Source organism: Rhinoderma darwinii, chromosome 6 (genome assembly GCF_050947455.1).
Source record: "Rhinoderma darwinii isolate aRhiDar2 chromosome 6, aRhiDar2.hap1, whole genome shotgun sequence".
Classification (NCBI taxonomy): Eukaryota; Metazoa; Chordata; class Amphibia; order Anura; family Rhinodermatidae; genus Rhinoderma; species Rhinoderma darwinii.
The window spans coordinates 137,058,291-137,072,183 of NC_134692.1; the positions used below are offsets into that span (position 1 = coordinate 137,058,291).

Here is a 13,893-nt window from a genome sequence, read left to right on the forward strand (position 1 = left end):
TGGATGTTTGACCAATAAAAGAACATATTGATTAAAATTCGGGAGACGTGTGCTGCTGTTCAGCCACGCTTTTTCTGAGGCTATCCACAGGATATATCATAAATGTCAGATAGATGCTGGTCCCACCTCTGGCACCCGCACCTGTCTCTAGAACGGGGCCCCCTAAATCCCGTTCTAACCCTCTGTGTTGTGGCTGAATCGTGTGATTTCCGAGCATAAATTACGGAAAAAACAACTCTCACAGTAGTGAATGGCAGTTACAGAAGCAGCTTAGCATGTGATTTACGCTGTTTCTGTAACTATCATTCAGTTCTAAGGGACTTACGGAAAAAGCGTAGCTCAGCGAGATACAATGTTTTCATAATTCATGATCAGAAATCACACGATTAAGCCAAAACACAGAGAGGTAGAACCGGGATTAGGGGACCCCGTTCTAGAGATACGTGCGGGTGCCAGAGGTGGGTCCCGCATCTATCTGACATATCCTGTGGATATGTCATAAATGATGTCTCTGTTGAAAAAACCCTTTAACATTTAAGCCTATGGATATTGACAAGAATGTTCACTTTCACTGACAGTAAGCAGAAATCTTAAAATTGGTGAAAAATGTAACAAGTTGACTAAGTACTGACAATTGACAAAGTATATTACAAAGTTGCAGAACTTTTCATTAAACAATGGTGACCCGAAACCCCCTTTAAAATGTTTTTCCCTTCCCTGCAGTAATTGCTGTAAATGTCTGACAGGCAGGGGCCCTCACCTGTCAGGAGGAGGCAGTGAGGGTCCCCTTAAACATGCAGAGGGCAGAGGAGCAATTGGTGTGGCAGAATACTGGGTGACTACGTTGGTCTCCACTAAGGCATGGTGACCCCTGTAGTCCTGCAGGAAGATGTGCTGCCGACTAGCGATTATTTTATTGTCTGCATAAACGAGCAGATCAGCCGATGAACGGGCGTCTGCTCGTACATCGGCTGATCGTTGCCGTGTTTACACAGGGCAATGATCAGTAGCGATCGTTTAGATGAATGCTCGTTGGCCCGATCATTGGCCAAATCAGCCAAGAGGAGGGGGAGTGATTGGTGGGATGGTCAGAAGGTATAGCAGCACTTGATGGCTTGTGTTTTTTAGGATAGCTATTAGATGCCCTTATTTAAAGGTGTCTGTCATGGTGTCACTTTAAGAGAAGTAGTTTGTATTTCTGGTACCTAGGGTATGCATGTGGAATTGTGGGTATTCTTACTTAACTTTGTGTTTTAAGTCAAAGAGGCACATAAAGCACGAGAAAATGACTAGGGTAATAACATACACAAAACTGGCAGACCTGGAGTAAGGACACCCAAAGGAAACAATATGGAAGAGTCTGTGTATACTTGTATGTAGCTTCTGTGACTGGGTGACAAAGGCTTTTTCTCTGTAGTCTCCAAAATGACTTCCTATGGTTTCAATTATCTGTCCAAAATTATAGCTGAAAGTCTAAAACGGACCTTATATAAAAAATACTGACCATTTTAATGTAATCTGCCAACAATCTTACATGTCTGGTGCCCAGCCGAACATCTTCCATCTGGGGAAACAAGGTTGATACAACCGGGTTTTAGGGGCTGGCAGACTTCCATATACTAGGAGGCCCCCGAGGATGGGAATCCAAGGAGCAAACTAAAACCACCAAGTATTATTGAACAGTATATGGCGGCATTATTTTGGTAATTGGATTGCAATATTAGGGGGGAATTATATGGCAGTATTATGTGGGCTCTTTAAGCGAGTTTTATTTGGCTACTGCATATTAGTGAGGCACTCTAGGGTGATATTGTATGGGTTTTATATGACAATATTATCGTGGCACTATATAGGGGTATTATGTGTGCTGAAGACAAACTGTGTAAAAATGGCAAGCTCGTTGCCCAATTTTCTAAAAAAAATTATACAAAAAATTGTAATTAGTCCAATGCCTTTTTTCGCCAAGAAGATGGGTAGTGGCTGAAATGTCTGGCCGGTGCTTATCTCCATACCTCCATAGAAATAACATGCACGCTTGGCTTGTCCCAACACGCCATATTTATGAGGCAGTCATGGTAAATCATTTGACTTGACTTGGGACAATGGAAAGGTTTGGGACCCTGAACTACAACATTCCAGTCCTCTTCTCTCCCTGAAGACGAGTAAAGTTGAAGTTTATGTAGGAGTCTGTACAGCACAATGACACAATGACCACTCCTTCCCCACCCGTATTAATATATGAAAGCATCTCTGGTGACAACCATCTTCACTTTAGCGCTGGCAGCTGCAAGACAAGGTAAGATGCACACTACCTGCCAATTATAATGGAACGGCCTACATCGATTATTATCAATATTCACATATATACACAAACACTTTTTAGAAATATATGTGAACATTTTTGTAATTTGTCCCTGAATTCCTAACATCTTTAACTTGAGTATCTGTCATTTTCTTTTATGGGGAGGTTTCAAATTGTTAATAATGATTTAATGATTTTAATCAAATGGTTGTGGTTGCATTTCCCAATGGGAGTTGTAGTCTACCGACATCCTATTGAATAGTCAGATATATCTGCTCCACAGGTGCCTAGATACCTAGATTATAGAAGATGGTTGCAATTTATATTAATCATCAATGGGATGAACTTTTTGTATACATCACAAGGATATCACATTTATTTAATGATGCACAACTAAAAACATTTACGGAACTGCAGAGACTGTACAAGGTCCCTGATTATGCTCTGTTTAGATATTATCAGATTAAACACGCCTTTTTGGCCATTAAATATAAATTACGGTTTGTTCTTACACCTTTTCAATCATTAGAATGTTTAAAAAGTAAGAAAGGAATTTTGTCCTCACTATATAAAAAGATCCTTTTAGGGGATGAAGGAAATCATACTAAATCGCAAAGAAAATTAGATAAGAATCTTGGGATTAGGATCGATTGGGGGTTAGTTTATAAGCATATCGGAGAAACATCATTAAATCACGATCACCGATTTATTTGTTTTATGATCAATCATAGACTTTGTTATACCCCGAAGCTCTTAAAGGTTATGGGGTTAAGGAATAATGATAATTTTCGGAAATGTGGTATACATCAAGCGGATCTAATCCACTTGTTGTGGAGTTGTCCCAAGCTACATAGATACTGGAGTGGAGTGGCAACATCTATTTCTAAATTAATTCGGAAAGAGGTTCCAATGGAACTGATGCTATTTATTTTTGGCATCTCCGGTCTTCTGAAAGACTGTGGTTGTAGCAAACTAATTAGAAAGATTTTGTTTCTGGCAAGATTGGTTATCATTTATAAATGGATCTCAAAATATTTCCCACAAGAAGTAGAATGGCACCATAAGGTGAAAAGAGTGATGCTTTTAGAAAGATCATATTACGTGACGCTAAGTAAAGAGGAAGGGGAATTTTTTTATAAGATCTGGAACAGATGGATAATGGAACCATCCACCGAACAGAAAAAGATCTTAGGGCTGGTTTAAAATGTGTTAGTAGTTGTTTGAGGAGTAATGTTTTGTTTTTTTCTTTTCTTTCTTTCGCTCTCCTCGCGATATTTTCCAGGGTTTTAGGGGGTGATTGTTGATTTTCCAGCATTGACTTTTGGGACTGTGTCTGTAGTACCTAATATTTTGTTTAATATATTGTGAACTCTGAATATTTTCTTCGTTATTTTGTTATGTAGTATGGAATATTTTGTTATATAAGTCAACAACAATAAAAAATTATATTATAAAAAAAAAAAATGTAGTCAAGGGTCATATGGCTGTTATGGGGTCCCTGGAGAGAAGTGGTTCCTTCCAAGATGATATTGTCCCCATTTTAATGGAGTCATGAAAATGGGATGAGGGCTCTAGGATCTCCTCTTACAATTGGTTAGTGTTGAGTGTTGGTGTCAAGAAGCTCCTGAAAAGGGCCAAAATGTTATCTTGACATGGAGCTCCCCTTCCTCTGCTTGTAGTACCTATGTAGTTGTAGTAGATATGATTTGTATGAGCATATGTAGCGCATATATCATATAAACCTCGGGCACCTAGGCTGATGGGAGTCAGGGATTATACATAATATATCCATACTCATGTCCGTAAGGGCAGTGCATAGTGGTGAGCATAGACCAACAGGTAAGTATGGACCCGGTCCTTTAAAAAATGATTACGATTATTAGGTAGAGTCCTTTTCTTGATACACTTTCCCCTCTCTGAATTATAGTAGAACCCCTCAAAATCTCCAGCACAGCATTAGATCAGAAAAGCCATACGTCATAATGATTAACAACATCCGCACCTATCTCCAGACTGAGGGTCACCCAAACTCGTACCCCCTGGTGGGGCAGCCTCAGCATCCAGTTTTGCCAGTTGCTAGACCGCCTCACGTGGGCGCTGCCTACCTATCCTGTAGCCAGCTATTCAGTTATATATTCCTGTGTAACTAGGCAGAGTTACCTATCGGGTCTATGGGAAGCTGGGTGAAGCCATATTTATTATTACTGAGCTTTTCCAAAAACACAGATTCACAAGAGAAGGAACTGCTCTTAGCTGTTCCCCGTTCTGAGCCATAGAATGGGTCTCGAGTGGAGGGGTAAAAGTCAAATAAGTGGAGGTCTAGCAAGTCCCCAAAATTTTTAGTGCTCCCCAATATCAGTGGAGAGGTGGAGGTACATATCCTGCTCCTCTCCACCTAAATAAATGAGAGTTAGGGAAACCTGCAAGTGTTCACCATCAAAGGCTTCCATGACTCCCATTCTTTTAAATAAGGAGTGCCGAAGTGTGTATGGCCGCCTGTCCTTTGAAGAGGACCTGTCACGCACCCAAAAATCTGCAGCAGACATCTCAGTTAGAGTGCCGGCGCTTCACAGATTCCGGCACTTTTTTTTTTGTTTTGTTTTTTCTTCTAGCCCCCACCATTCTTGAGATATCGGTGACGTTAATTTTGCATATCGGGCACCAAAATTAATGGCACCGATATCTCAGCAATGGAGGAGGCTAGAAGAAAAAAAAAGAGCCAGAGTCTGTGAGGCGCCAGCAATCTAACTGAGATGTCAGCTGCAGTTTTTGGCCAGATGACAAGTCCTCTTTAAGAGATAGAACTGGGACAAGCTCCTTCTCCGGACTGGTAGGGGTTCCATTAGCCTGACTTTTACGAAGTCTCATTGACATGTCTCATTACTGGAAAGCTCTATTCCTTGGAAAAATTAAGGATGGTGGTCACCACTTAGAAGGTCCAAGTATGGGCAGATGTTGTTCAAGAGGTGTTCTCCTGTCTATATCCTCCATTGTGGACAAATTACTGTAGTCTTTCAGAGCCCGTTAAACCTTTGAGTAGCCAAGAAATAAGAGCCTATATAGACATCTTTAACAAAAAGTCAAAAAAGTTTGCCCCATCAAAAAAATTCTGCGAATATTGGCCACCTAGCTCCTCTATTTACTCCGAACTTGGGTAAGGCTACACAAGAACGTTTCCTGCGCAATATTATACACTATAGTTGACCCATTGACCAAATAATTACGTCATATCAACAAAATTCAACAGCAACAAAACAGCCACGGGGCTATATAACTGGCTACTTCGCCCATAATGTTGGATGTGGGACAACCATTGACAGATGACCCATTACCTGTAGTATTAGCCTCGTAGAAGAATGCTCGACCAACACATTTTAGGAAAAAGTTGGATATTACCATGTTGTCACGTAATTCTGTATCTTATTATGTTTCTTTATTACAGGCAGCTTATACGGACACCAGCATGAAGAATCCTGCCAAACTCTTTTCTGCCCTTCTCTGCTCAGGTAGGGCCCTAGTGCTTCACTCTAGGGCCCCATGCTTACTTGTTATGCCCCTGTGTTTCCCTATATTTTTTAGACAGTACATAGAAACTTTTTACAATTTTTGAAAATCATTATTTTTCATCTCAACCATATGAAGATTGTGCACTATGTCAGTTACCTACTAAAAAGATACTCTGGGTGTCATTTTGTGGCACTCAAAAAGATTGTCCCTTGCCCCACATGGCAATTTAGGGGAACAGAGTTATCATAGCCTGGGCAAAGATACTAATTGGGCTAAGATAGTTAAACCTGCCTCAAAGTATCATGGTCCTGAAGCTCATGTGACCATAATTAGGATATTTAGGGCAATCACTGAGAACCACTTAAATGACTTAACCTTTTTAAATTTTTTAGCCCCCGGCCCAGCTGGTTTTTGGGATATTGTAAATATTTTTGAATTTTTTTTGAATAGTAATGTAATTTGCCCATAATTGTTCTCTGTTGGAAATAGGTCACACTAAAGTTGACTTTTTGAGTTACACTCTTATGTGGGAAAAGTCAGACAATATTTTTTCTGTATTTTGTTGAAGGAATTTGGATGGAGGGTTTGGCAAAATGTCTATAATCCCTCTTCTGTTTGCAGGGCTTCTGGTTACATTGTCGGCTGCTGTCAATACGGTAAGAATCCACCTGCCAAGATTTATTTTCTATGCAGAACACGACATTACATTCTTTCAAGATGTTTATTTTCTTGACATGTTTTTTTGAACATGTCCATCATGAAGTTGAATGACTAAGTGGTCACATTCTACCTTCCTTTGTCTACTGTTTTTTTTAACAAATAGGCACAGATGATTATATTCTAAAATTACATTTCTTAGTTGGTGGCGCTGTTGCATTGGAGTCTATAGAACAGTTTGATGGTGACAGGTGGTACTGCAAGTAACAAAACTACAATAGCGTGCACTCAAATTGGAAAAAAAAAACACTATATGAATAGAAGGCGTGGACCCACATTTTATGACTGATTACCCAGGCATGTGACAGGGTGAGATGTTTGTAGCTCTAGGGCCAACCACATGGGAACTCCACCCTTCTCCTCCCAATGACATACAAGCAATGCTGCCCCTTAGAGTTAGAGGTTTTTTTTGGTCACTGTGTGCCACTGTACAAGGACAAGGATGTGACATTGCTGTGTGCATGAGCACTAAATTAGTTATTGTGGGCACATGCAACGCAGTCTTGAAGACTTTAACTAATTCAGCTCTGCTACATTTGTATAGAAACAGGCAAGGATTATAAACCCAGCAGAAAATGTAGAATTATTAGTATTATTGTAGTTATTATCATTACATTCTTCTCCTTTGCAAAATCCTACTAACGCCAGTCTCTGTTTATTCCCATAGTGCCCCGTTGGCCCAGTAAATGGTAGGTTTCAATTATTAACTCTACAAGTAAAGCTGGCTATATACATTAAATGGCGGGCAGTCAAGTTTGGACAAGCCTTTATGGGGGATGGGAGATAAGCATCTATTAGACATATGGCGCCGCTTATCTTCAAGGAAACGATATGATTGAAAATATAAAAATCCAATTGCTTAGTGTTTTCTCTTAGCATATGTTGGGGGGCTTAGGTACATCCCAGTATACAACCAACGTAACTCTATTGTATACGGCCAGCTTAACTTTAATTATGTTTCTGTTTATTGTCCCATGATGATATATAGCTGTGGCATGCTGGGAGTTGTAGTTTCACAACAGCTGGGGAGCCACAGGTTGGATTACACTGATATATGTGTTTTTGGTTTTTGCAGAAACTTCAATCTGTGCAAATATAACAGTGTGAGTACCTGATGCTTTTATTTTTTCCTTTCGATCGTTTTGTAACTGATGTGAGTCCGAGAAGCTAATATATAAAACATGCATGAGGCACGGGCCCTGGGGCCCCCGCCACCCACCCTCCCTGATGGCCGTTCAACATCTTATTCAGCCAAGAAGAAGTGAGGAGGTGACCACATACAGTAACTTGATTGGTTATCCAAAACTCCCATAAATATATCAGTGGAGAGGGTCATGGGCAGCCACCTATAATATAGGCGGCAATAGGTGGTCAGGTGGGGTCCGGGTCTGAGAGGTGGGTCCTGCACCCAACTTATATAATAGTTTTATATAAGTATATATACTCTTCTTTCTGGAAATCAGTGGGGGTCTGAGATCATAGACTTCACCAATGTCATCTTCTCCAATGCAGGGCATAAGATTTGTGGAGGTTCTGAACAAAAAAATTGGTGGTGGCCCCAATCTCACCACTACAGGAGAGGAGGCTGTACATGTGCATGGTCTTTGGGAGTTATGGAGACAGTCAGAGCCAGTGACTCACTTAGACATTAATGAAGAGAGCCACACGCATGCATTGTGACCTCTCCACTTTTTCTTGGATGCAGAGCATCACCAAACAACTATCAGGTCACCCCGTTGTCCTGAGATATGGGGTTCCCTTGCACCAGCCGGGTAACCAGTTCTCCTTATATGGTTGTGATTTTGATGGGCGTTGGAGACTCCTAGGCCCACAAAGTGGCGGAGGCCCTGGGACACATGCCCCGTGAACCCCCCGTATAATCCAGCCCTACTCATAAGTATCTATCCTATATCCGAACATTACTTTGACCGGATTTGCCTCGTCACCGCTGTCAAGACTTTCAGTGACATCTCCGTTCTCTTTCAGAAAAAACCTTGAAGGTGACATCTGTAATAATACCTTTCTGCAATATGCCTGTTCTAACGTGAGTATTTTCCGCCACCTTCACCGCAGATAACAATCGTCATGCCCATTGATACCACAGCTCATATTTACCATGTAACCATCTCCCCTTAGACGTCCATCTTGGCCGCTCTTCCGGATAATCTGCTGGTTAACTTGTCCTCCTGCTACAATAATGACACCCTACTGTCGCTGGATCCAAGCTACTTCTCCTTGCTTTTCTCCAAATTAAACAACAATAAAACCAACGCTGGGCTTTCCCAACTCAGCAGCAACGTGAGTAGTAATTATGCTGGTACTGCGAGGACAACTTCCCCACAGGCCGCCCTGAGTTTTTTGGGGGGAAATGGGATCAGCTGGAAAGTTGAAGGCGTTGAATGACATCATAAGCTGAGACAAAAGTCAGGAACCACCAATGTATGTATAAAAATCTTAAAAGGATGGTGCCAACTAGACAATAAGATGAATGAAGGTGTGTGAGCGATCAGTTATGGGACTAAGTTACCCCCAGAGATGAGCTATGGCCGCTCTTTAGTATGGCAGCCATACTTTATAATGGCCCTCCACAAGAGCGGCAACCCACTGGAGATCGTATTAGCTAACCATGCCCTAAGAGAAGAAAGAGTTGTCTGAGAGTGGACCAAACCATTAATCCCCCCCCCCCCCCAAAAAAAAAAACCTGGAGCATTAGTTGTATCGAAGGTCTGGAAATGTTCTTGTTGAATGACAATGTTTTTCAATGGCCACTTGGATAATGGGTTTGCTTGGTTTAGAAAACCCATTTTCGAATACCCTATTAGGAAATTATAAAGAATTAGAGGGGGATCCTGCATTTAGGACCCACATCTAGTATTTAAAATTGAGAGTGGCTATAAAAAGTGTCTCTCTCTGGAGGACCCAGGACCACCATATATGACACAGACAGCTTATTGGTTTCAATGGGAACTGTGTAATGTTTCATTTCACCTGTGGTGGTGCTGCAGGGGAAATGAACACTTGCTGCCTGGTTCCCACACAGATTACAGCTGATCACTGGGGGTCCCTGCTGATTGACACCCTATGATCTGCTTATTATCAGGGGACAATTTTAACAAAAAGGAATTGTCCAAAGCGCACAACCCCTACTAGGCAAGTCTTGAACCCCCCCCCCCCACCCATGCCTCTAAATATCAGTTTTTTTGTTACCATAGATGTAAATTATCAACCAGACTTTCTGAGCGTAGATGCAGCAGAGCTGGGTTTGTCATATAGGTCTTTAGGGCTACCTTGTTTATTCATGATCAATTTAAAGGGTTTTTTGGGACATAAATATTGTGAAGACTTACCCTTGATCGGGACGATCCAACTCCCAATCAGCAGATTGAAAGTGACAGGTCCCATTCATTATTTACCCAGGCACAGTGCCGGACATACAGCTGTGGCTGTGCATGGTACTGCAGCTCAGTCCCATTTAGGGAAGCTTTATTAATCTGATCAGCAGGGTGCCTGGAGTTGGACCTACCCTAAGGCCATGAAAATTGAAGTCTTGGAGAATCCCTTTAAGATATCTCAATAGGTTTACCTTTTGATGTGCCAGATGACAAACTTCTACATCTGTAGTTAAGGCTATTACAGTAAAAATGACCAGAAAATTCAGCGATAATAATTGTCTGAATACACAATACAAAAACATAGGTGAAACGTGAAAGGGAAACCTCCGCCATTCTTCACAGGTAATGTGTGTGTTCATTGACATTTACACAATGGGATTTGGAAGGCGTGTACAGAACTTCTCCATGAAAACGTACATAACGCTGGCAATGACTCAAGGCGAAATGCCTTCTTTTGTACATCGAGAAAACAGAAGATTTGTGCTCACAAGATAGAACTATTTATAATCTTCGGTGACTCAGCCTGGGTGGAGGCCTTGTCTATTGTACCTGCCACTTGTATATACAGTAAAATACCTGTAGACTAGAATTAACGAGCCTGACAGGTGCCAGATTATCAGAATATCTGGATTATCAGATTTCCAGATCTCACAATAGACTCTCTTGTAGGTTGGGGGGAATATTAGAACTGGACATCTGGCCCTTTAAAGGGGCTGTCTTTTCTTCCCAAAGTAACATACATAGGTATCTATATTAGTCCAGGGGGGCAATTGGTGGCTAAAAAAAAATTCTTACTACTATGGAAATGATAGCCGGCCAGACACGTGTAATAACTCTGCTTATATTATGGGCTGAAAAGTTGTCACATGTCAAATAAAAAAAGGTTTTATGTGAAAAAAATATACGGCGGAAACAAGGGTGCGTGTACCGTAGAGGGTATAGAGGGTGCTCTATGTACCTCTGTGGGCAGGTATGATGTTTGGACATGTTTCATTTGATTAGGTAGAAAATAATGACCTGTCCTTTAAATAAACTTTTTGAATCTTTCAACGGTGCCGTATACAATGTAATGATATGCAAAAATAGATTGTACACGGGTCACTCTCACCATGTTCTGTTCACTTTGACCAGTTTACTAGTCTCAAATTGGCCTGGAGGGAATTGTTATTTATTGGGATCTGGAGCCAAATCACTCAGAACCTGAATGGCTCCGCAGTTCCGCAACAATGGATCCCCAGTGACGTCCAGCCCTTCCTGCTCAGCGTAAACCCTGCCCTGGTCCAATGTCTGCAAGACAAAAATGTGAGCTGTGCGGCTTTCCAGGAACTGTAAGTGTCACCTGCAGGGTATTTACTACTTACTAGAGAGAAATTCACCTGTATAACACATAGTACAGCATGAGTGTTAGTCGTGGCATGCTCTTGTTACTATATTACGAGGTATTCTCCCCTGTAGGCATTGTGGTGCCTCGTGATGCCATATGGCAAGCCTAAGGGTATGTTCCCACGCAAACGCAAAATACATCTGAAATTACGGAGCTGTTTTTAGGAGAATTTTGCGTTTGCATGTGAACATACCCTAAAACCCATTGCAAGCAATGGGCAGATGTTTGCAGACGTAATAGACGTAAAACGCCTGAATTGCATCTGAAAATAGGTCGTGTGAACATACGCTAAGGGTTTGTAAAAGGGAGTCCTGTACAGGATCTGTGAGGTCCATGAGCCCTTACACAAATGGGATAAAAGTGGCCTTAGACATTAGATATTTGTTGGCTGATCATGCCAATGATGGCGTCTACGGGGGCCATAAGCATTAGATGGTTGGCAGAACCAGCCATAATTGGCAGCATCTGCCACAAATGTCTAATGTTGGTGAACTCCTTTTAGATATTAGCAAACTCAACTCAAGTACAGGATGTAAAATGTGTAGTAAAGCTGCTGCAGACGTTATATCAGCTCAGGCTCCCCCCGTTAACAGACATGTGGTTTAATCTAGCCTCTTATTAAAGGGGTATGTTCCAGTATACTTTCTGTAGCCAATCATCACAGTTTTCAAGATCTCAATATTCCTCCTCCCATTCACTTCAATAAGAGGTGTAGTTCCCGCTTAACTATATAGTCTTGAATCTATCGAGGGATCCGTGAAAACGGGAGATAATAGGACATGTTCTATATTTCAACGGACCCTTCACACAGTCCGTTGAAGCAACGGCCGTGTGAACGGCCCCATTGAAAAACGTGTGGCGGCCATTGTTTTAACGCCCATCACACGGACGTAATCAACGCTCGTGTGAATAAGGCTTTACTGTTACGAGCGATAAACCTGTGTGTTTATCACGTCGTTTGGGCCCTGTTCACACAGAGGTTTTTTTAGGCAGATTTTGACCTGCTTGCAATGTCTTGCCACAATTTTCCCTGTTTTTCGGCTGCAGCCATTGAGCAAAAGATGACTCAAAAAGCGCTTTCTCTACCTCCCATTGATTTTGATAGGAGGTCAGAGGTGGAACCGCGGCAAGAAAGAGCATTCCGCTTTTTTTTTTACCGTGAGTGGCTAAAAAACGCCATGGAAATAAACGCCTCCACCTACCATTGAAATCAATAAGAGGCAGTTTCGGAACGTTTTTTTTTTGCACCCGATTCCGACGCGGTTTCCGCGTCAAAATCAGCGTAAAAAAACTCAGTGTGAACTGGGCCTTGGACAGATTTTTTTCACTGAAAGTAAACTATAACGGTTCCTATTGAATACCAGAAAGCAGAGGTCTTGAAAACCAAAAAGAATGGATACAGAAAGTATATTGGAAAGTTTTAGAACTTTTCATTTTACAAAAAATGAAACCGCAATACACCTTAGCGGTGCTTCTCCTTTAATATTTTATCTCCCCAGACAGTTACACAATGTACATATAATCTCTTGACATTAATAGGGTGAAGAATCTGGACGTGGTGTTCCCCAACATGACAAATAGGATTAGAGAAGAGCTTTACACAGCTTTGAAATCCTTCCTGCAGAGCCGTCAGAGACTATAAGGTAAATAATAGTCTATCAGGTTCATTTGCTGTGCGGTTGAATGTCATCTAATGTTCCCTGTTATCAGCCACTTCCATTGGAATCGGATGACTGTAATGTTGTTCAATGACAAGAAGTGCAAAAAAATCCCTGCCCCCCATGATCACTGCTTTATGTTACATATCTCCGGTACTGAGAACCGCCAGAGACATGTACACTCATATATGTGACTGATACCTTATAACGCTACTGTACTATTATAAGCTGCTGACTTTTGGGGTCACTGGCCCTTTAACAGTCATAGAGCTGATTTATTAGCTTTATCTTGATGTCATTGATTATCGTTATTTTCTTACCTGTTAATCGATCATTTTAGGTTCGGCCTGTACCCAGAACGTCAACACCAGCATGTGGATGAGACAGAACTTTGGAAAATTTGTCCAATTCGCAGATTTCGGTGACTTTGCTGCGCTTAATGCAAATTTTAGCGCCGTAAGTAACAGAAACACGTAAAAAGATATAACAATTTAAGGGGTGTGTATGACTAGTCCTTGAATATACCCGATTAGGTCATACCGGACTGATAGAGGAGGGTCCCAAATCAAACGCAGGTCTGGAGGACCTACAGCATCCATTTAATAAAAATGTCTATCAGTGTGTTTGGTGCAACTTTCTAATTACTTTTTATTAAAAATTAGTTTTGCTTTTAGAGGTACAGCTGCTTTGTATTCTGTATATAGAGTAGCTGTATCAAGCGCTGAGACCTGAATCCGTCAGGTCAGAAGGACTGACGGGTTCAGTGATAGCGGGTCCTGGGTGTCTCTGACACGCAGAATCCACCGGTTATCGATCAAATCTAAGTTATGAACTTAGATGTGATCGGTAACACCTCGATCCACGCAGGACCCGCCGACACAGAACCCGTCAGTGCAGCTGACCTGATGGATTCAAATCTCAGTGGAAGATACA

General features: G+C 41.5%; 1 protein-coding gene across 1 annotated transcript in view; it reads left to right on the top strand.

Annotated features, from left to right (window-relative positions):
- Positions 1-2,207: 2,207 nt before the first annotated feature.
- Positions 2,208-13,893, top strand: part of LOC142656665 (uncharacterized) — a 32,705-nt gene continuing 21,019 nt past the window's right edge. The window contains exons 1-3 of the mRNA XM_075831590.1: positions 2,208-2,296; positions 6,378-6,465; positions 8,663-8,824. Coding sequence (XP_075687705.1) covers positions 2,208-2,296; positions 6,378-6,465; positions 8,663-8,824 — 339 coding nt within the window. The remainder of the gene's footprint in view (positions 2,297-6,377; positions 6,466-8,662; positions 8,825-13,893) is intronic.